Raw genomic sequence first — 22,500 nt, 5'->3', positions numbered from 1 at the left:
TCTCCTTCATGTGTGTATGCATATCTATTGTACATCTGTGTGTGTAAGTATGTGAGTGTGAGTGTGTGTGTTTGTGTCAGCCTATGTGCAAACTAGAGTTCACATATGTGTGTGTGTGTGTGTGTGTGTGTATATGTGTGTGTGTCCAGGCTAAATGTGTCTTTGTGTTCTCTCAGCTGGCATCAATCAGAGTGTGTGTGGAGCCGAGCTGCTGCCAACAATGGAGCCCTTCACTGGACCTGGAGCCTTTTATCAATACACACACACACACACACACACACACACACACACACACTTTCAGAAACCCCGAAGGGAGGGTGGTTGGGGTCGTGTGTGTGTGTGTGTGTGTGTGTGTCTTGAGGTAGAGGAAGTTGGTATGTGTGTGTTGCATGGTAGAAGCTGTGCATGATGATATCAAGAATTCATGAGCTAAGAGTTCTAGATTGTATGTGCCTTTTTCAGGTAATATTTCTATCTTTGAGAGGACCAGTTTTACACCTTGAGAGTCACATTTTGGGAACAGGGTTGGATGTTGTCTGAAAAATTGGCAATATGACACCTATGATATCAGTACTGATACCAAAATAATTTAAAAACATTACTTTTGGAATATAAACACTTTTTAATCTTTCTTTTTTTCTTTTTTTTTTTACATGATGATGTTTTTTATTTTATTTTAAGTGAGCAAGGCAATAATCTGATGACTGATCGGATGAAGTTTCAGTACTCAACGCTACAGCCACAGTTTAGTCAGTGCACAAAAACGAATGAGATTCGATACGCAGCCCTGTTTGGTCCTCACGTCTTTAAAAGGCTGTTTGAGGATTAAGACTTTGGTTCAGGCATAAGATTAGAGTTAAGACGTATTTATAGACGTAGAGTCAAAAATGCCTCTATTTGCAAGGATTATGTGTTTATTGATTGGTAAGTGTGTGTGTGAGTGTGGTTTACTTGCAAGGTGTGAGTGACACGGCACCCGGAGATGACCTCGGCAGTGACAGACTGAGAGTTTGGGACTTTTTGAGGGGAAGTGAATCGGGTTTTAGCTCTGACTGTTTACATCTTTGCGTGCAAGTCTAAGAGGAGGCACTCATTCTCATGTACCTATATGTTTGTAGTTTAGTGTTACACAAATCAAAACGGCTTACTTTGGCAATTGCTGCTTAACCCTGACACACGCACACACACACACACACACACACACACACTTCACTTTCGAGTCTTCCATCTCTGTTTTCGCAGTATCGAATGGCGAGCGCTGAATCCATTTGTCAAACAAACTGCTGGCGTACGTTGGCGCTCAGGCCTGCAGATCACTCATTTATCTGAACACACACTCGTCCATTAGTCCCAGATCTGCTTTCACCTCTTCTTTCTCTCTCTATCCGTTCATCTCTCTCTCCTCCTCCTCCTCCTCCCTCATCTCCCGTTTCGCTCCTTCTGTCCGTCCGGCTTGTCCTTTCTTGTTGTCCTCGTCTCCATCCGTCTTGCTCTGTCATCGCTGGTTCGCACCGCTCCACTCATCTCCACTCCTCTGTTGTTGTAATGACGGAGGGATGGAGGGATTGACCCCTGGCTGGAGGTCAGAGTTCACCTGGTGCCACCACACCTCAGTCATGCATTCACTCGCCCTCCTGCTGAATAGTGCTGAGCTGTGTACTTTAGTAAAACCTAGAAGAACTTAAGCTCCACTTGTGCAGCTTTTCCTCGTTTTCATTTCAAAGCGAGTATTCAGTTTCTGTTTGCTCGTCTCCACATTTCTGAACTCTGCAGCTTTTGGAAAAACATGCGATGGGCGCATGAAAATGCTGCAGAAGTGTAAAGGCAAGTCCTCAGAGCTCACAGAGGCTTTCAGAGCCAACGTGTAGTGAGCAGTTTATTTGAACTCTCCCGTGTTTCGTGCTTTTAGTTTAGTTTATTTTTTCAGTTGAGAAAGAAGCAAATTAAACTGAACAGCCTGAAAATGGCATTGCCAGTCCTCTATCAAGAGAGTGGTTGTGCGGTTTGGTCTGAGCGAAAATTTAGTCCTAAAACTACAGGAAACAACCCTAAAACTGAGGGGTTTATGGGTAGAAGGACATGGATTCACTTCCTCATCCTTGGAAACCCAAACATAACACAACAATGTCGAGCGCATTCTCTGCTACCTAATAATGTGTTGTTAAAAAGTGATATTGAAGAAATGCTTCACCAAAAATATGTCGATTATCAAAGCTTGTAGTCTTGAAAGGTGGCTCTTCACACAGACCTGTATGTTGGCCAACTTACCATAGCTGTGTATTATTACATATTATTACCGGCATCTCGGGCGTGCTCACTTTAAATTTTGCTTCCAAATGAAGTGATGAAATAAAGTGATTCTATAGTGATAAAGTGGTTTTCTGGCTCCATTTTGTGTTTGGAGTCTCTCCACACACATTACTTTAACTTTTAATTCCAAAGTGTAAAGACAAAAATAACCTAAAGTTGGCGTTGTGAGGTCTTAATGTAGCAGCAGTAAGTACGCTGTTGAAGTTCGCTCTCCGGTGACCGCACGATTCAAAAACGACATGTTTTGATGGAGTTGTTCAGGGTGAATTCAGGCTAATGTAAATGAGAGTAAATCAGCCGCCTGACGGACCAGACTGTGACAGTAATGAAGGAGTTTTGGACTTGATGCTCATGAAAGTGTTTACACAGGTTGTGCAGTCGACACTCGGAGTCTTTGGGGATAAATGGGTGTGTGTTGTCGAGAAACTGCTCTCAAATCAAACAGCCCAGACCCTCAGAGAACCAAAAGAGGATTCATGATTTGTTAGATACTGCATTGTGTTTCCAATACAGGAATGCATTTTGTTTGTAATATTTTCGTCATAAATGCAGCGTTTCTTTGAGTAATTAATCAGTGAAGTGAGGGACTGTCTTTTAGAATTCTCACGCTTCCTTTTCAAGGATGCGACAAGACGTTAAGATGGTCGACCCAACATATGTAACTTTGCTGTATCTTCAGGTTTCTAAACTTACTCTTGAACACTTGTTTCCTCTTGTTATTTAACACCTTATAGAACAAAGTGGTACGAGAGCACAGAACAGCTGTTTTCTTGAGTCCAGGTCTTAGGACTTAAAGACTCGATGAATTAGTATCTTTTCGTCCCTGATATCCTGTATTTCTCCTCAAGTTTCAGCACTTTCATTCTCCACCTTGAATGGAGATTGTTTTGTCAGCTGTTGTTGTTAAGGTGAAGAATGAGCTCAACGTTGAAGCCAACATGGACAAGAAGTCCTAAAACTGAGCAAACGGAGTTGACTTTAGCTTGAAATGTAATCTCACATCTACTTTTCTGCTTTCTTGTGCCATGTTGTTATCACCTGATTACAGTGGTGATTAGTGTGATTATAAGGAGAGATATTCACTGACTCCGCCCCCCCCCCCCCAGGTGATGGCGCTGGCGGAGGCTGCGGAGGACAACCGGGCGCTGCTGGAGGAGGCGTTTGTCCGTCTGCGGAGCGCCACACACATGTTGGTGCTGCTGCTGTCGCTGTGGCAGGGCCTGACCCCCGACCAGACGGCCATCCTGGAGGCCACGCTGCTCCCGCTGCTGCAGGACACACCACAGCTGGTACACACACACACACACACACACACACACACACACACACACAGGAGGCCATTAATATGTCAGTGTCTGTCCATCCATCTGCAGCCTGCTCAGTAAACACAGCCGCGGCTTAAACACACACTCTGAAAACTTTTAAAATACATTAAGTACTTCTGGTCCCTGAGGAATACACACACACACACACACACACACACACACATTCTCAATCACACACTCACTCTGCGCCACTCAACACTCACCTGTCAGCTCTGTGCTGAGAGTGTGTTCTGTGGTACCTGTTTATGATTTAAGCATTAAAGCTGTGTGTGAGCGTGTGTGTGTGTGTGTGTGTGTGTGTGTGTGTGTGTGTGTTTGAACAGACAATGCTCACAAGTGCACACAAGAGGTCAAGGTCACGATAGGTCTCAGTGTGAATGGATGACATATTGCTCTTTAATCAGCCTCTGACTCTGAGCTTGTGTGTTTGTGTATTTGTGTGTGTGTGTGTGTGTGTGTGTGTGTGTGTGTGTGTGTGTGTGTGCGCGCTGCAGGGGACTCGGCACCGTATAAACAGCCGTGTTGACAGAGCTCCTCCATTTGCTGCAGTCAGACCACGAAAGATTTCTCACCCCATAGAGATTCTGCGAGTGTGTACTGTACTGTGTGTGTGTGTGTGTGTGTGTGTGTGTGTGTGTGTGTGTGTGTGTGTGTGTGTGTTAGTTTTTCCATAGCTCTCATTACCTTGAAGTCTATTTCCAGCCTCCTCTGACAGCCCCACGTTACACACACACACACACACACACACACTCACACACAAACATAAAATAAAATACAGTAGTACATGAAATATCTTTTGCAGCGTCCACACACACACACACACACACACTGATTGCAGACAGGAATAGGTTTAGAGGGTCAGTTGATGAGCCTCAGGGGCCTGTGTATATAAGTGTGTGTGCTGGTGTGTGTGTTATTTTAAATGGGATTAATGGCATTAAGTGAATTAGTAGTAATCAGGGTCTCGTCCACTACATTAAAACAAACAGGTGCTCTGAGGAGCTATTTTCAGAAAACACACACTCTCCAACACAGCACCATGACTACGTACTGACAGAGAGGTGACGCAGCTCCTTTAACTCATCAGCACAATTTTTACTTTTCATTAAAGGATCGTTCTGGTTTATTATAACAAGAATATTGACGTTATAAAAGCTGTTTTTTTTCACAATTTTATTAACTAGAAGGACAAAACCCAAAAGCAAAGGGAAAAACATAACGCAGTAATAACATCTCTTTCCCACCAGACACTCATCTCTGCTGCGTGAAACATAGAAATACCAAGTGACCTTAGACCTACATGTCATCTGTCACATTAGCCCAGATTATGTGATTATCCAGCTGAGGTACAAAGTGCAAAAAATTTCAAAAATGTGCGGCAGCCAATCAGAAAACAAGGTGAGGTTAGAAAACATGATTTAGACGAGAGGAATTCCTCTGACAGCAGCTGCGTACGCTCAGACTTCTTTATCTGAAGCAAGTAGACAGATGTGTTTAGAATGAGAAGGTCAGAAAGGAGAAAGGAGGGTAGAGAGTCTGCACTAAAAGAGGTGGATTGAGGGAAGAGGAGAAAGAGGAGGAGGAGGAGGAGGAGCGCCAGAGGAAAAGCATCTGCGTGGTATCTAACTAAATGCCTCATTTAACTGCAGCCAACCAGAACACCTCTTCCTCTTCTTGCATTCCTCTTGGTCCTCCTCTTCATCTCTCCCCTCACTCTTTGTGCTTCTCCTCCTCTTTCTCCCACCTCCTCCTGCTTTGTCCACCTCCACTCCCATCACCCTCCTCCCTCTCTTCTTCTCTCACTGCTCTTCATTTCTCTTTTCCTTTTGTTTCTGACCTTCCTCTTGCCTCATTCCTCACCCTCTTACTCTTTCCTTCCCTTTTTTTCTGCTTGTCTCCGTCTCCCTCATCTTTGTTTCTCTCCATCTGTTAACTGTCCATCCTTCTCTCCTTGTCTCACCCCCACTAACCCTCTTTCTGTATGCCTCCACTTTCCCTGTCTCCTTTCCTTCCTCCTCTTTTTCTGAACCTCCCTCCCTTGTCGCTTGTTCCTTTCTCTCCCTCTCTTGTCTCTTTTTCCATCTGTCCGTCAGCTCTTGAACAGAGTTGCTGACGCTGTCTGTCTGCCTGCTATTCTTGCATGACCCCCACATTCTGCCGCCCTGTGTTTACTTAACCAGGATCCATCATACGGCCGTACAGCCGGCCTCGCACTGGCTTCCTGCGCTCTTAACCAAAAAATTCCATATAGCACCTGAAAATGTTTCTTCAGGCTTATACCACCGCAGAACTTTTTACAGCGCTGTAAAGAGCATTTTTAGAAAAGGTTCTTTGCAGCACCGAGTCAAATGGTTCTCTGAGCTTTATGGTGATATAAAGAACCATTGAAGAGTGTATGAAATGTTTCCAATCAGCAGAATTTAAGGATTTTTTTCAGAGCCACACAAGGTCATTATTGTATTTTACCAGGTGTCGTTTTTATATGAAACATATCAGATGGATTTTTGAATCAGTTTGGTTCCATGTGACTGGTACCCCAACCAAAGAACTTTACGTCAACCCAGCTTAGTATTCCAAGGAATAATCTCCATATTGATGGATACGATTAATTTGAATAGGGCCAGTCCAGCAGCGCAGAGGGCTCTGGCAAAAACATGCAGGGTCGGCAAAGAGCTGCGGTGGCCAATCAAATACATGCAAGCTCACATTCCTGGTGGATTACTTTGTAACGTCGTTAATGTCCAATGTTCATGTTTTGTCTGGCCATAGTGTTGCTTTACCAGATGTCTTCAGTCCCTCTGTCCATCTTTCCATCATTCATCATCAACATGTGCCTCCATCCCCCCATTTCTGGGTCATTTTGGCCCTAAACTACATGGAGAATATAACGCTACACCACATAATAATAATGTAATGAAAGCATTTTCATTCCATAATACCACATCCAGTATCAACTGTTCAAAACAAGTGACAGCTTCTTTCATAAAATCAATGCTGGCTTCATTTTGAACATTTTATTCCTCCAGACAATTGGTAACTTATTGCACAAGCTGAAGTAGATTTGTAAATGTTAGTAGTATGGAATGGTGAGGTTATTAAATTTGATCATATTTTGAATAAAACCCACTCCACTGCACTTAAAACCTCCCTGCATGCTGTTGCTCTCCATTCAAATCACAGGTTTCTTTATACCATATTAGGGCTTGTGATTGTCAGTAAGCAGTCATTTACAGTAATTGGTCGCATTTAAAGTTGATTGCACCCAGAAGTTGGACAGTGAAAGAAAGCGATGCTGAACTGTGCCAAATCCAGCTTTTTGGATATATATATATATATATATATTTATTTTTATTTTTATTTTTTTTTTATTCTGAAAAAGGAATACACTGATTTGGTAAAAGCAAAGTGATTGTGTGGATGATTTTTCCCCTTGAGACTGACTGTACAACGTTGTTCTCACAGAGCCGAAACTCTGGCTTCTCAAATGACTTTCCCAGTCGTGATGAGGATGTCAGGACTGAGGGATTGCCGTCTGAACCTTTACTCGTCTCTTTGGGAGTCCTCCAAGGTTGTGTTCTGGGCCCGGGAACATTTTATTCACCGCCGTCCAGTAATGTTGCAATCACACCTGGGATTTCCCCCATGTCGAACTTAATATCCCTGATGCAGTTCGTAGACTCTTGAAGGACAAGAAACTTATAAGATTTGCTAAGAGAAAATAATTATTTTAACCCTCTTTGTACATCTTCATCAAAGTGACAACAGTGAAACAATGAAGCTAGTCAGGCAGAGCAATTACAGACAGTACAGACACAATAATAGCCACCAGGGTCTGATCCGGAGAAACTTCAATTTCCCCATCATCATCTTTAAAAGTAACCAGAACAGAAGAGCATATGTTCAGCGTGTCAAGGTGCATCATACCAAACGTGCGGTGTGTTTCAATAATCGCCCTCCTTCACTTACCCTCGGCACTTGATATTAACACCGTATGTCACACGAGGGGCCACTTAAAGGGTCGCAGGGGGAAGGGGGGAGGAAAAATGTAAATGGAATACACTTAGCCTTATCTGCAGACTCCACAAATACTGTTCAATCATGAATAGTGAAACCGCCGTTTGCCTAACCTCTGTATTGTGAAGACACTGAATCAGAAACACAAATGGAAAATAAAGTTCATATCAACTGATGCATCACAGTGAACAAAGGCTTTTTAAACCACTATTAAAACACCACAGTGGTGGAACAGTACAACTCAACTTGGAGCATTTACTGTACACAGTAACTTTGATTTGTTTGTCCTGGTGACAACGACCCAGACCTGATACCTGTCCAGTAAACAATGGTCAGACTGGGGAACATAAATAAATAGGCTACTGTTCGCTAACATTTTCCCTATATCAGCTTTAAAAGCTCATATGTTGTACGTGTTGTGTTTCGTCCTGCTGCCCCCATAAATCAATGAATACGGGTTTAGGAAGACATTGACAAGATGATTACTCACACAGCAGTCTTGAACTGGTAGTGAGGGTTGTTTACTGACACACGCTCTTCATTTCTGAATCGCTGGCCGAGGTTCACAAAACAAAACGCTTCACTCTTTGAACAGGTGGTAAAACTCTTCAAACAAACATCATAGTGAAGAACAATAAAATGTCTTTGAAGAGCGGAACACGTTCACCAACACAAGCTTTCGTCTTCACAGATCAGTGAAGAAAACAACCCCTCTCTTGTTTCTGGCTTCAGGAAACAAACTTCTCTCCAATTTGGGCATTAGTTGGGAACCTTGTCTTAATTTATCACTCTGGCCTCCGTCCAAACCCGCTCCGCCCCACCTTTCTTTGCTTCCTTTCTTCTCGTTCAGGAGGATGAATGTCTGCAGTTCAGGTCTAAAGACATTTCATTTTCCTCTGCAGCATGTGTCAGTATGTGCATGTGCACGTGCACGTGCACGAGCGTGCCAAGTTTCCACAGAAACCTGCCGTCATGTTGTTCCAAGTATTTGATAACCTGGTGAGGTATTGTGGTAAGAATAGGTCACCTACCTCCCATCTCGCCTCCTCTTCCTCCTCCTACTCCTCCTCTCTCATTTTCTCTCCTTCCAGACTCTTTTCTTCCCCCTCTACTGTCTTCTCTTTCCTCCGGTCTTATCTCTGCTTGTCCTTCGTCTTTCCACTCGTCTTTTTTTCTGTCTTTAATATCTGCTTTCCTCTCTATCATCATGTCATCCCCTTGACCTTCTACAATCCTCTCTCTCTCTTTCTCCCTGTCTCTGTCTGTGTCTCTCTGTCATCATCATTACAGGGTTGATTACCTGTCATTATGGCTCATTAGGGGCCTATCAGCATGGCGGCAGGCGGGGGGGAGGAGGGGATGCGGGGTAAGCAAAGAGGGGAGGGTGGGAGGCTACTTGTCAACACACACTGGCACACCACCTCCTCCAGAGACTCTCCCGTCCACAGTCATCCATTCAGAGGGCTGGTTATGGGTTCAGGTGTGTGTGTGTGTGTGTGTGTGTGTGTGTGTGTGTGTGTGTGTGTGTGTGTGTGTTTCTATTCTATTTGTTTTATTATTTCGTTGCTCTTTTGTAAATGTCAAGAACATCGTTAAAGCATCAAGATTTACAGTCAATGATCGTTCATTAAATCTTTTCTGCCTCCTCTTCATCCTCATCCTCTCTTTCCCTTCCCTTTGGCCTCCTTCTCTTATCCTCGTCTCCTAATTCATTTCCTTCAGCCTGCATCTTGTTCCCTTTCCTCTGCGCCCTTCTTGACTTATCTTCCTCTCCTCTTACACTCTTCTTCTCCTTCCTTCGTCTCCTTAGTCTTACTGCCCTCTCACCCATCCCTCCTCTCCTCTGCTCCCTTGTTTCCCTCTCTTCCCTCCATCTCCTGCCCATTGTGTTTTGTCTTCCTCCCTCTCTCTCTTTTCTTCTCGTTGTCTCCTCCTCCTCCTCCTCCTCCTCCCCTTCAAAATTTGAATACATTTAGTTTTTTTCATGACACCATTCACATAGAAATGTTTGCTTGTACAGTGTATTTATGCTTAAATGTAAGATAAGGAGTGAAAAAAGAAAGAATAAGAGTCCCTGTTATCATTATGACATGTTAACTCTCGTCTCCTCGCCCCTCCTCCTGTCTCCTCAGGGCTGGGAGGAGAGCTGTGACGCCGCCGTCTCCCACCTCCTGCGGAGCTGCCTTTCGCGGAGCCCCAAGGACCAGGCCACATCTCTGGCCCAGGCCGGAGGCCCCGTGCTGGGCCTCCCCCGCGACACTGCTCGCCTCAAGAAGCACATTACGCTGCTGTGCGATCGCATCGGCAAGGGAGGCCGCCTCACCCTGGCCTCTGAGGCCAACGTCCAGGTCCCCATCCAGGTCCAGAACTTGGCTGCTCCCGGTGAGTCAGGGAGGGGGAGGAGAAAGGGAGAGGGAGGTGAGGGAGGGAGAGTGAATGAACAGGTAGCGCAGGAGAGTGGAGGATGGAATCAGAGAGAGCAAATGATTTTGAGGATGTTTTGGTTCCTATCCATCAGATTAGATTGCTATTGTTCTCATTATACCCCACAGAAGATATTGATGAAATCCAATAACAGCAGTATAATAAGAGACTCAGAGATCCGCCTGTGAAATATAAGATGTGTGTTCCAAACAGAATTAAAATGACTTAATAGAATAGTTATTATAGTTAGAATAGTTAAATCCCTTAACTTTAAACGGTCTTATACCATATATCTCTAAATGTGTAAAAACAAAATATATATAAATACAGTTGAAACAACAGCTAAAAAATGTGGAGTAGAGTAAAATGATTGCATTTAAAACTGTATGCGTGTGTGTGTGTGTGTGTGTGTGTGTGTGTGTGTGTGTGTGTGTGTGTGAGAGTGAGTGTGTGTGTGTGTGTGTGTGTGTGTGTGTGTGTGTGTGTGAGTGTGTGTGTGTGTGTGTGTGTGTGAGAGTGAGTGTGTGTGTGTGTGTGTGTGTGTGTGTGTGTGTGTGTGTGAGTGTGTGTGTGTGTGTGTGTGTGTGAGAGTGAGTGTGTGTGTGTGTGTGTGTGTGTGTGTGTGTGTGTGTGTGTGTGTGTGTGTGTGTGTGTGTGTGAGAGTGAGTGTGTGTGTCCCCTGGTGAAGATTTTAGGCTTCGGCTGGCAAAAACATGAAGCCTATTCATAGTAAACTTTACAGCGAACAGACAGACTCGTATTTAAATGCATCTGTACTCATAACGACACACACACATGCACAAAATACTGCAAACAAGTACACACTCCTAACACACATACACATTGCACACATCAAGTACACACTCATAAAACCATGGATATACTCATACACACTGCCACTGGCATTTGTCAGGTACACGCACTCGTAAAATCATACGTATACATACACACAAACACACACCTTACGGATCATTTAGCCTTGGCTGAAGTTTATAGAGGTCTTTCTGACAACATCATCAATTACAGTCGGTCTCCTCTCCTCCTTTTCCTCCCTCCTTCCTCTGTTAGCAGTGAGCATGGCAGCCGATACCGACAGAACCACAAATGTGCTTTAAATGGACGTATCACACAGAGAAGTCACTCTGCAGTTTGCTCATATTTTTCACCCAGTGAGTGAGCATTTCACACCAGATAGCTTCCATGATGGCCACATGTCCACTCCCCACTTTCATAGAGTCGCTAATGATGTTGTCATTTTGATATAAGATGTTGTAAACATAAAGATGTATACAATATACAAGTGTACAGTTTCACTGATTAGTATTGATGCTAAAAATGAAAAGACTGTTTGAATTCAAGATATTTTCCAAATCAATTTAACATTAAATAACTGTTACAATTTTCATTTCATAATATCCAGAACTGCTGCCTTTACCCATTCAGCAGTGAGTGACGTATCCCCCGGTCGACATGGAAGCTACAATAAGAGATGCTGAAAGCAGCAACTCAACATTCTTCACAACGGTTACAGAAATATGGCACTTGAAGAGTTGTTGTTTTTGTAAATCAACTTACAACAGCCTCGATAGCTGCGTCGATCTCTTCCATGCTTTTTTAGCACGGTAGCTAGCAACGTAGCTAGCAGTGTAGGAGGATGATGTCCCTACAAAAGCTCTGATTGGCTGATTCTCTAACTGACAAACAAAAACATCAATGAGCAAATCGGAGATGTGGGCGGTGATTCAGAAGTCTGGAATCAGGCTTCTAATTAATAATACCACTTAGTGAGTTTCAGAGATAAACTTTCTGTCTTTGAGAAATAATAGTGTGTGTGTGTGTGTGTGTGTGTGTGTGTGTGTGTGTGTGTGTGGGTGAGAGAGAGGAGGCCTATAAAACTTTACAAGCTTGTTTAAAAGTCATTATAGTGATTACAGTAATTCTGCACAAAGTTCAGAACAGAACTGAATCAATTAATTAAGTGTGTGTGTGTGTGTGTGTGTGTGTGTGTGTGAGAGAGGAGAGAGAGTGAGTGTGTTTGTGTTTATGTTTCCTTGTCATGCGGTCTCCCCTCTCTCCTTTGGTCTGCTGCCAAAATTCACACACACTCACCGCACACACACACACACACACACACACACACACACACACACACACATACACACAGCGCTGTAGTAAACAGTCGTTTGTCAGATGTTGCTTTTTCACCCACCCGTAAACATACACACTTGTTTACGTTTCCAACAACACCGGCGGCAACCGTTTCCCTCCAAGACCACAGACACACACACACACACACACACACACACACACACACACACACACACACACTCACGTACACACCCACGTACACACCCGCACACACACACTGGGATACCACACAACAAGCCCCGCTTCATTGGTCCATAATGTGTGTGTGTGTGTGTGTGTTTATGTGACAGTTTTCTGGATATAAAAACCCTCCAACACACACAGTGAGTGTGACATTATCGCTCTCTGTCAGAGGGGGGGCGTCCCCTTTGTCTTTCAGAGGGGGGGGATCAGTTTTTCTTCGTGCAGCGACAGACTGAAAGGAAAAGAAAACCTGTTCTTTCAACCTCAAATCTGTTTGTGTTACGTAACTTTTATTTAATCGGGTGAGCCCCATTGAGAATACAGTCCCATCTGGACAAGATTAATATTACAGGGCGGGATGGGGACTAAAATATTTCCCCTCCGCCTTCGTAATAAAAGATGTCGTTCCATTTTAGCCACCGGCAAATTATAGACAATGATACGCCTTCATCATTGGCTGGCTTGTTGTGTTTTGTTTTAATCTTAGTATTATTTATTACACTCGAGTCACACAGCCTTCTTTGCCCATGATAATTACGGCGCGACCCAAGGAGGAAGTCAGGTGACGTTATGGAGAGACAAAGTCTGCAGATGGATGATGGATCAACAAAACGCTGTACTGTAAAAAGGTTTTGTTGTTGATCACACAGTTTGAGAGCAATAACAGAAGCAAGCGAGGCATAACCGTGAGTCATGGCCGTTTCTCAAAGGTCTGGCCTGTTTCGTAGTTGCATTGCATTCTGGTTCGTTTCCTGCCACTGTTGGTTTTTGTGCTTCTGATATCTGATGTTTGTTGATGGTCAGTACAAAATGGCGGCTATGTGAAGAATCTCTAGGTCTTTGATTCGGACAGAATGACTTGAAAACCTTCACACGGGTGAGGGACATCACATCGTCTGTGTTTGACTAACGTTAAGGTGTATGCTCCAAAAGTTTATTACTGTATATCAATAAATCAAGTTAATGGCTTTAATATTAACATATTGCAGCTGTTATTATTAGTGTTATTGTTAATAGGTAATTTAATCCAGGTTGCATGTAGATTTTCTCTCCACCCCACCTCACTCTCCATCACCTGACCCTCTGTCTCACCCTGATGACATCATTCAGACCAACTGGCTTCAACAGCTGCACTCTGTATACACACACACACACACACACACACACACACACACACACACACACACACACACACACACACTTGGGGAAATCAGGAGTGTTTATCACATGATTCATTAGTCAGCGTGCTGTCAGCATAGCTTTGAACTGACCTCAACCAGGGAGGTTTGTATATTGAAGTCTTCTTCCACACACACACACACACACACACACACACACTTTATCTCTCTGAATATGTTATTTGCTGCAGTGAGCAATGCTTTTGGCAACACTAAGCCTTCTCTCGTGTCGTCTCTGCTCTGCTGAGTCCTGTGTTTTCCTCTGTTTTAACCTGCAATGAATCTTGTGTAATAGCGTTTTTGTCTTTGATCCGTTTCTGGTCTGTTGTTTCTCTTTTTCTGTCCTTCTCATCTGTGGTTGTTGCTGCTTCTCTTCTTCTCTTTTCAGTGTTGTGTCATGTGCTCTGCTCTTTTCTAATGTATTTAATCCTGCTGTCATTTCTGAACGTAATGTATTCTCATATCTCAGTTCTTTCTGATGTTCACAGTCCAGTTGAAAGCAGGCAGACACACACACACACACACACACATCTTCTTATCCACACACCCCTATAGTGCATGTGTATGTGTTGCAGTTATTTTCACAGTGTTCCACTGGTAGCTGTGGTTTGGGGCCTGCATCTATTTTAGACCTAAAGAGAGGGGAGAAGATGGGCTGTGTTTGTGTGCATGAGTGTGTGTGTGCACACATGTATTTATGTGTGTGTACGTTCAGAGGACACAGAGCAAAGGAAAATGCATGTAGTATGTGTAAGTGTAGGTCATGTCTTGTGTGTAATCCTGACCAGCTGTCTTTGTTCTGTCTCTGTGGTGTTTCCAAATTGAAGAGTTCTCCTCCAGAATGCTAAATATAAAACAGCAGAGCTCTATTTTGGAAAGAATCAATCAGTACCTGAAGTTCATCGTTCAATAAATCTCAAATGTTAGAGGGTTGTTGTTTTTCAGCCCAGGGCAGTTTCTTACTGTTCTGTACAAACTAAAATCTAAAATCACTTAATGGCAAATATCTCTTTTTACAATGTTTGATACACACAACTTCTATAAAGTGTGTGTGTATATGTGAACGTGCCTTTGTATTACTGAAGAGTGGTTTGCAGGTTTAGACAAAAGAGATCAGGTGTCTGATTCATACACACACACACACACACACACACACACACACAGTTTTTAAAGGAATCACACTTCCTGGTTTTTGATGTGTGTTTTCAAAAGCATATGACTGTGTGTGTGTGTGTGTGTGTGTGCGTGTGTGTGCAAAGATGTGTATGTTGAGGGGGGATTGAAATAGCGTAAAGCCCACAGCCAAATTGCTGGTAACCACAGCAGCACAGTGTCACCCCCATCTTCAAACCGCAGCCCAGAATAAAGAAGGAATGCGCTGGTGCCTCCACACTGCAGACCGAGACAGAGCTGTCTATTGGAAGCAGCTTCACCCCTCAACCAAGCTGTCCAGAACTGTTCCAGAACAGGCCCGAAGCGCCCCCAAACTGTCACAGACCGGCACAAACGGTCCCACGCGGTCCCACAATGTCCCAAACTGTCACAAAATGCCTTTTTTTTTTGTCGTGGACTGACCCAAACCTTCCCCAACTATATACAAATTGGCCCAGAAATTTCCAAAATGTCTTACCAACTGTCCCACACTGTCCCCTGCTATGTCTACACTACATCAAAACTGCACGGTGCTGTTCAAACAAAACAAACTGTATCTGAACTGTCTCCAAACATCTGCAGAGGCCTCTATTCCTCCCAACTGCCCCTTGAATCTCTCCAAATGCCCCGGACTGTACAGCACCTCCTAAACTAAGTCAAAGTAGAAATGTTGAAAAGACATCCCCCCCCAGTATGTGCCAAGATCCTCTCTTCTCCAAGGTGTATGTATCTGTCTCTTTCAAAGCAATGACAGTTTAGACTCTTCACCACAGTAGACTTCAAACTTTGGCACCCCAGAAAATGATATTTTAAGCCACAGGAAGACCACAGTTACTGTCAGTAGTAGTAGTGACTGCACTGGTACTACTTGTAGTAACATAAGTAATCTAGTAATAGTAGTTGTAAAAGTAGCCATACTTCTTGTTGTTTCCAAACTGACCTAAATTGTTCAAAAAACCTGCCGACTAGGTCTAAATGTGAAGGATTTCCTCTAGATCCAGAAGGTAGTACAGACATTCACTCTGTAATAATAGAAACTAGGAGCTTCCTGTTGACTTTAACAAGCTGAGGAGTCGACTGTGCTGCTGAATGTTATGACTTTCCATTCAGCTTAGAAAAGAGATTTTATATCCCTGTTACTGTACTGTAAAACTATTAGGACTTTGCAGCATTTAAAATCCATTCAGAATTAATAAAAACATTATTTTGTCTGCTATTTACTGTTAATTCTATTTCTACTACTACTGCATACTTCTACACGTGCTACTAATATTATGAGTGATAGTATTTTTGAGAGTTTGAGGTAGTTTGATCTAGTTGGATGACAGTTTGGGAAAATTTGACTCTTGAAGGACATTTTTGAACAATTTTGAGAGAATTTGGATGCAGTTTAAAACCATTGGGTCAACTTAAAGAGTAACTTAATACCAATACTTGGGTGTGGTCAGAATTGTGCACAGTGATGTCACTGTGTACTGACAGCACCCTGGAGTACACTTCTGCATCACTGCAACAGTTTTTTTAACAGCTTGCATCTTATTACTGCCACTGACGTGTCAACACTGTTACAGCTTCTACCATAGTTGTGTTACTGTTTGCACATACTTTTGCACTACCATTGCAACAACAGCTACTTCGGGTTCTACTTTAAATTTAATATCTGTGAGACCATTACTGTCAGAAGCACTACACACTGTATAATCACTGCCATCTTCCATTCTGTCGCTTTTCTTGGGGTTTGAAGTATGATGTGGTGCAAAGTATTGAGTCTAAACCTCAGGGTTGTCTAAAACTGATAACCCGACCAGTGCGACAAATATAGACCCGACCTCGACCGAGAGAAACACAGATACACACCACAACTCTGACCAGGCGGTACTACACCTACTATTTACAGAGCGAGAGGCAGCGAGACGGAGAGGCAGGAATGTGTGAGAGGTCAGCGGTAAGAGACCGTCTCTGTGTGTGTGTGATGTGATTTTGTTTCGGAGTAAGTTGCTCCAGAGGTGGGCTATTTCCTTACCTGATGTTGATGTAAGACTGAGGTTAAAACGCACACACACACACACAGACCCACACATTCCCCGTGAAATTGTAAGACAGCGTTAAAAAAAACTGACTCGCCTTAGAAAAACACCTGCCCAATTAACAGCGAGGCATATCCCATTTCAAACAACTGTGTGTGTGTGTGTGTGTGTGTGTGTGTGTGTGTGTGTGTGTGTGTGTGTGTGTGTGTGTGTGTGTGTGTGTGAAGCCACAGGCTGTGCTCTCACCAAAGAGAACAAGATTGGCTTTAGAAAAGGCCAGGATAAATATTAGAGAGGGCTTAGGGTAATCTGCACGCACACACACACTTACACACACACACACAGATGTAGACACAGTGGGGGAGATGGAGACACACACACACACACATTCTCAGACACCTTAAGGTAGACATGATGGCAGACACACACACACACACACGCACACACAACACAAAGACACGATGTGTGTAGTGCATGTTCAATGAAAGCACCATGAAACTGGACACAATCCTCGGGGAGGGGAGGAAATTAGGAGAGAGGGACGGATGAAAGGAGGAGGGAAGGAAGGAAAGATGGAGAGAAGAAAATGTGGAGGATAGACAGGAAGGAAGACAGAAAACAGAAGAGAAGATGAAGAGGGATGGGGAGTAGACAGAGGGAGAGGATGAGGAGGAGACGCAGACTGGGAGGAGAAGAAAAAGAGGAAGAGGAGACAGAGAGGGGAGGAGAGGAATGAGGAAGGGGGGGTGAAGAGGAGACAGAGAGGGGAGGAGAGGAATGAGGAAAGGGGGATGAGGAGGAGACAGAGAGGTGGGACGCAGGAGACACAAGGCGTCCAATTCATCGGCCTCAGGAGCTCCCTAAATCCAGACTGATCCATGGGATTCTAGCAGGGATTTCGTCACACACACACACACAATCACACCCTCACACATGCTAGTTGACACACACACACACACACACTTGCAAACCACATGTTCACCACTATTATTTCATGCTGCATTTCTTCTCCTTTAAAACATTTATTAAACTACACTTAGATGTACTCGTAAAACATTGTTATTTTACTTTCACGTATTCTCAAAGTTGTGATGAATTTACATATTAAAGATACTCTTATGTAAACTGTACATATATATATATATATATATATATAGATATATGTATCAGCACTCACAATGAGAAGATATCTTTGTAGATGCATGACTCAGAAATGTTTGTGCTTCATCAACGTAACTGCAGGACAAAGGTTGAAACCCGTTAGCTTGGAGCAGATCTCTGTGCTGCATATTATTTGCTGTAGGAAAAACAAAACATTAGTGACCCACAATTCCAATACGACGGTACAATACAACTTTATTGTCAATTATAGTGGGAATTAGACTTAGAACGTTCATATAAAACATACATGGAGTGATCTCTACCAATAGAATCAATTGATAAAAGTGGTAGCAAGCAAAAAATGGTTGAAATAAAAATGTCAGAACTAGTTGAGACTACTCACCAAATAATTTCAGTATAACAGAAAATGTCACTTGTCATTTTGTCTTGTACGTGTAAAGAAAGTAACAGAGTTTGTCACTTGTTGCATCCAAAACTGCTTGCATTTTGTCGTACCAGCCTAATGGAGATGAAACTTGCACTAGTAACTTACCTTGAAATCTGTCTGAGAGTAGATTAAAGTGCAACACACATTTGACATTTGATGTCACGTGACTCATACGAACAGAGGACGTAGTCGCGGAAGAAGAACTGATTTTCTGAAGAGCTGACATGCGTCAAGGCTGGGAAATAGGACAGTGTCGTGGTGGTTTGCGTCAAACCGCAGAGATGCACTTCAAGACGCTGCTGGTGTGCTGGCTTACATTACATAGTGAACAATGGGAGCAGCTCTGAGGCTAAATTTGTGGAACTATATATATATAAATGTGAAGCATTTGCTTAAAACTTTGCATCTATATCATTTGGCTGATGTATTCCCTCTACCTGTCACTCAGGAGGTGTTGAGCCCATTGCAGAAGTGGCCGGCGACGGGGACGAGCTGGAGCTTCCACAGGAGGCGACCAAGTTCATCAAGAAGAAACAGCCATCTAAGAAAGTCAAGAAAGGTAGGAGCACAAACTCCTCCATTACTCCTCGTGTTTGTACTCTTCTCCTCACTAAGGAGCACTACTGCACTGTCTACGTTTCGGCTTCCCTTCTTTGTGTCTTTATTTGGAGCTGAATATCCTCCAGCTCTCAGACTCATCTGTGGCTCCGCTTCCTTGTCACATTTCCAACCGACCCGTGTCAAAATACATCACTCCTGCAGTACATCCGCAGCATTGCTCCCAGCTTGCCACTAAATCCTGACCAGATCCCTGACACTGATATCTGTTCATTGTCTGTCACACTGTTGTAATCCTCCTCTATTTTCCCCTCACAGCATACTGCTCTGTCTCATCTGTTATTTGTACATACCACTTTGACTGCCATTGGCTCGTGGTCTGCAGAGTTAGCATGGTTTGGATTCTAGTCGATGCCGAAAGATGAAATCAAACAATAAACTTGGTCCTGCAGATGCAGCAGGGATGTTCACAGTGTTTGTGAATGTTTAGCTTTGTTGATTGTATTTTCCACCCTACTATCCTGCACTGTATTTGTTACTTTGACTTCTGCTACATAGGCGAAGCCTCACTTTGATGCCATTGCCAAATCACAGCTGACCTCAACAAATGGTACCAACTCAAAATGTACCACATTACTGAGCCGCTAAGCTCAGGCAAAATGGGTTTATAGATTTACAGATTAATATTGTTATCACAGTCCTTAGCCTTTCTAGGAAATATGCCAAGATGTGTCCTCTAGGACCTTTGCCTTTTCCTTATCCACTATGGCTGCATCCTGGTCATGAAACAGTGGAGGCCTCATGTTTGCCCTCCAGTCTACATGAGTTTTGTTGGTCAGGAGAAGACTTACAACTGTGTGCCTTGTGATATCTTGTCGGTACTGCAGGGATATGGGATGCCAGGGCCGATGTTACGAGCCGACTGGTCAACCTGGTCAATTAGTGAGCAAAAGAATGAGATTACGGATAAAATGGGTCTCCTTCACAGGGTGCCGGAACTCACCCTCAGAGACAGAGCGAGGAGCTCAGACATCTGGGAGGATCTCGGAGTATATCCACTACTACTTTGAACTGAGAGTTGATGTGGTTTGGGCGTCTGGACAAGATGCCCTCTGGGCACCCTCCTGTTGAGGTATGCTGGGCGTGCCCAGCTGGGAGGACACTTTAGGGCAAACCCAGAAAACCCTGGAAAGATTACATAGATTACCCCCAGGAGGCTGAGGGATGTGGCTAGAGGAAAGGGCATCTTACCTTGTTTAGCCTGCTGCCACTGTAAGATAAGCAATGGAAAGATGGACGTTTACTTACAATTGGGTTTATAACTACAAAGGATATATGCATGATGTACTTTGAATAATTCACTCCACTCCTCTGTGCTTTGTATTGCTTCAGGTGTCGTAGCCATAATCACAGTGAAGAACTTCCTTTTTATTATCAGTGTTATTGCTTCAGACAATGTATTCTGCCGCTGCGAGAGGAGAGCTGGGAGTGTGTCCGGCGTTGCTGGTCTACTGTTGCCAGGTCTACACTCACTGTTTTCTCTGTTTGGGGAGTTGGAGCACGCTCTCATCCTCTACTCAGTGTCTGCTGTTTGTCGTTCTCACTCTCGCTTCTCTTTATGTTTTCATCCATCTGGTTCTGCTCAAAGATCGTCCTTCTTACCATCTGTCTGGTAGAGACAGCCGGTCAGAGGAGGAATTATCTGGTGTTTAGCAGAACTGTCTGACTCTATTTGTTTTCCTAATCAACCCAATCAAGTAGATTGACACTTCAATATCTTTCTCTCTTCTTCTTCTCTCCGTTTTGTTTTTGTTATTTGATTTAGTTACTAACTTGATTAGTTTCATCTGAGATGTGATAAGCAGATCACTCTAAAGACACACACACTTCTTACAACAATATCTCATTGGCCTACACATACATTCAACAAACACTATTGCTTCCTGGCTCCTGCCCTGTCACACACACACACACACACACACACACACACACACACACACACACACACACTAGTCTCCTGCCAGAAAGAGGCTTCTGGTTTGCATTGAGGACAAATCCGTGTTTTATGACAGTTTGTCTTTTCTAAACCGGGCAGACAGATTTGCTTTGATGGGCTCTACTTTCGTTAGTGTGTGTGTGTGTGTGTGTGTGTGTGTGTGTGTGTGTGTGTGTGTGTGTGTGTGTGTGTGTGTGTGTGCGCACACGCGTGTGGTTAATCCACTCAGGCGTCGCCACTAATGAGAATGGGAGGTGTGTGAGACACAGAGAGGGCGACAGTGGGATCATTATATATATATACACACACACATGTATACACTATACATTCATACACACACACACACACACACACTGCCCGTGATTGTGTCAGATGTTCCAGTGTTCCAGCTTAGAACCACATTCTGCGCACACACACACACACACACACACAGGAATATAACAAGCTTTTGTAACGCGACATTAAGTCTTTTAGTCTTGATCAGTGCTCACATCATGATAAACCTGAGCAAAACAAATCAAACTCCATCATTTATCATTTTACTTAATTTATACATTTTACTGTAAAGTGGCAATAGCAGTGACAGACAACTGTTAACACATCACAATAAAAAAACTCGAAAAAGGCTTTCAGTTTACGATAATAGGAAACAGAAAATCAAGCAAATCCCCACATTTGGGAAGCCGTAACCAGGAAACATTTAGTATTTGTCCCTTAAATGACTCAAGCAAATGATTAGTTACATTCCCTTTAAATCCTGTTGTTTCCTGTCATGTGCAGCATCTTTGATTCCTCAGTCAAAGCTACTTTGTTTAGGGCGTTTCACTCCTTCCACTCGCTTTAATCAGGTCAGTATCGGTGCTACATCAAACTATGGAACATCAGTTTTATCTCAGTAAGACTCACAGTATCAGCACTGAGCTCAACACAAACACACTGTTAACTCTGTATAAGAAAGGTCACTTAATCCGACTGTCATTTATTATTTGAGGTTTATTATGTGTCTGAATGATCCTGGGCTTAATATCAAAATGGAGATTTCATAGTGTTTTACCTGTTTGTATGTCTCTCTCTCTTAAACACACACATACGTCACTCTTACCTTTCAGTCCCGCCCTCCAGACACGGTCATGACATGAAAAAAGCGAAAGGAAAATGATCCCTAATTAGTATTGTTTGTCATGGAAACCTCCAGAGCGAGTCTGTGGTTTGCACTTAAAACGAGAGGAGGACGGAGGGAACGGGGGAAGTGATTTGGTAAGGGTGGTGGGGGGGGGGGGGGGGGGGTGTAGCGGTAGCATCATGTCCAGACTTGTCCTGTACCCACCACTCCTCCTCCCCATCAGACAGAACGACACAGAGAGAAAACAAGAAAAAGTGGTAACTTCTAAAGCTTTGCAAATAATAATGCGATGGAGCTCGTCAGTATTGCTCGATGATGCTTCCCAGTTTAACAGCTTCACTAAGGAGGACAGCATGTCATATAAGTCATTATAATGTGCTTCTATTTACTGTACATCACACTGCAGGTTGTTCACAAAAACTCTCTTTGCTCATGTCGTGCATTATTCATGTCCACATTTTTTGTCAATGCTCTTATTTCTCACGTTAAATTCACCTTCTCTAGGTCTTTGAG

General features: G+C 43.4%; 1 protein-coding gene across 1 annotated transcript in view; it reads left to right on the top strand.

The window, feature by feature from the left end:
- bbs9 (Bardet-Biedl syndrome 9) overlaps positions 1–22,500 on the top strand; it is a 138,164-nt gene that overhangs the window by 71,409 nt on the left and 44,255 nt on the right. The window contains exons 19-21 of the mRNA XM_070911756.1: positions 3,417–3,599; positions 9,782–10,031; positions 18,759–18,869. Of these exons, the coding sequence (XP_070767857.1) occupies positions 3,417–3,599; positions 9,782–10,031; positions 18,759–18,869 (544 nt within the window). The remainder of the gene's footprint in view (positions 1–3,416; positions 3,600–9,781; positions 10,032–18,758; positions 18,870–22,500) is intronic.

The sequence above is a fragment of the Enoplosus armatus genome, chromosome 9 (assembly GCF_043641665.1).
Source record: "Enoplosus armatus isolate fEnoArm2 chromosome 9, fEnoArm2.hap1, whole genome shotgun sequence".
Classification (NCBI taxonomy): Eukaryota; Metazoa; Chordata; class Actinopteri; order Centrarchiformes; family Enoplosidae; genus Enoplosus; species Enoplosus armatus.
The sequence above is the reverse complement of the archived record's forward strand: the minus strand, read 5'-3'. Positions and strand labels throughout refer to the sequence as shown.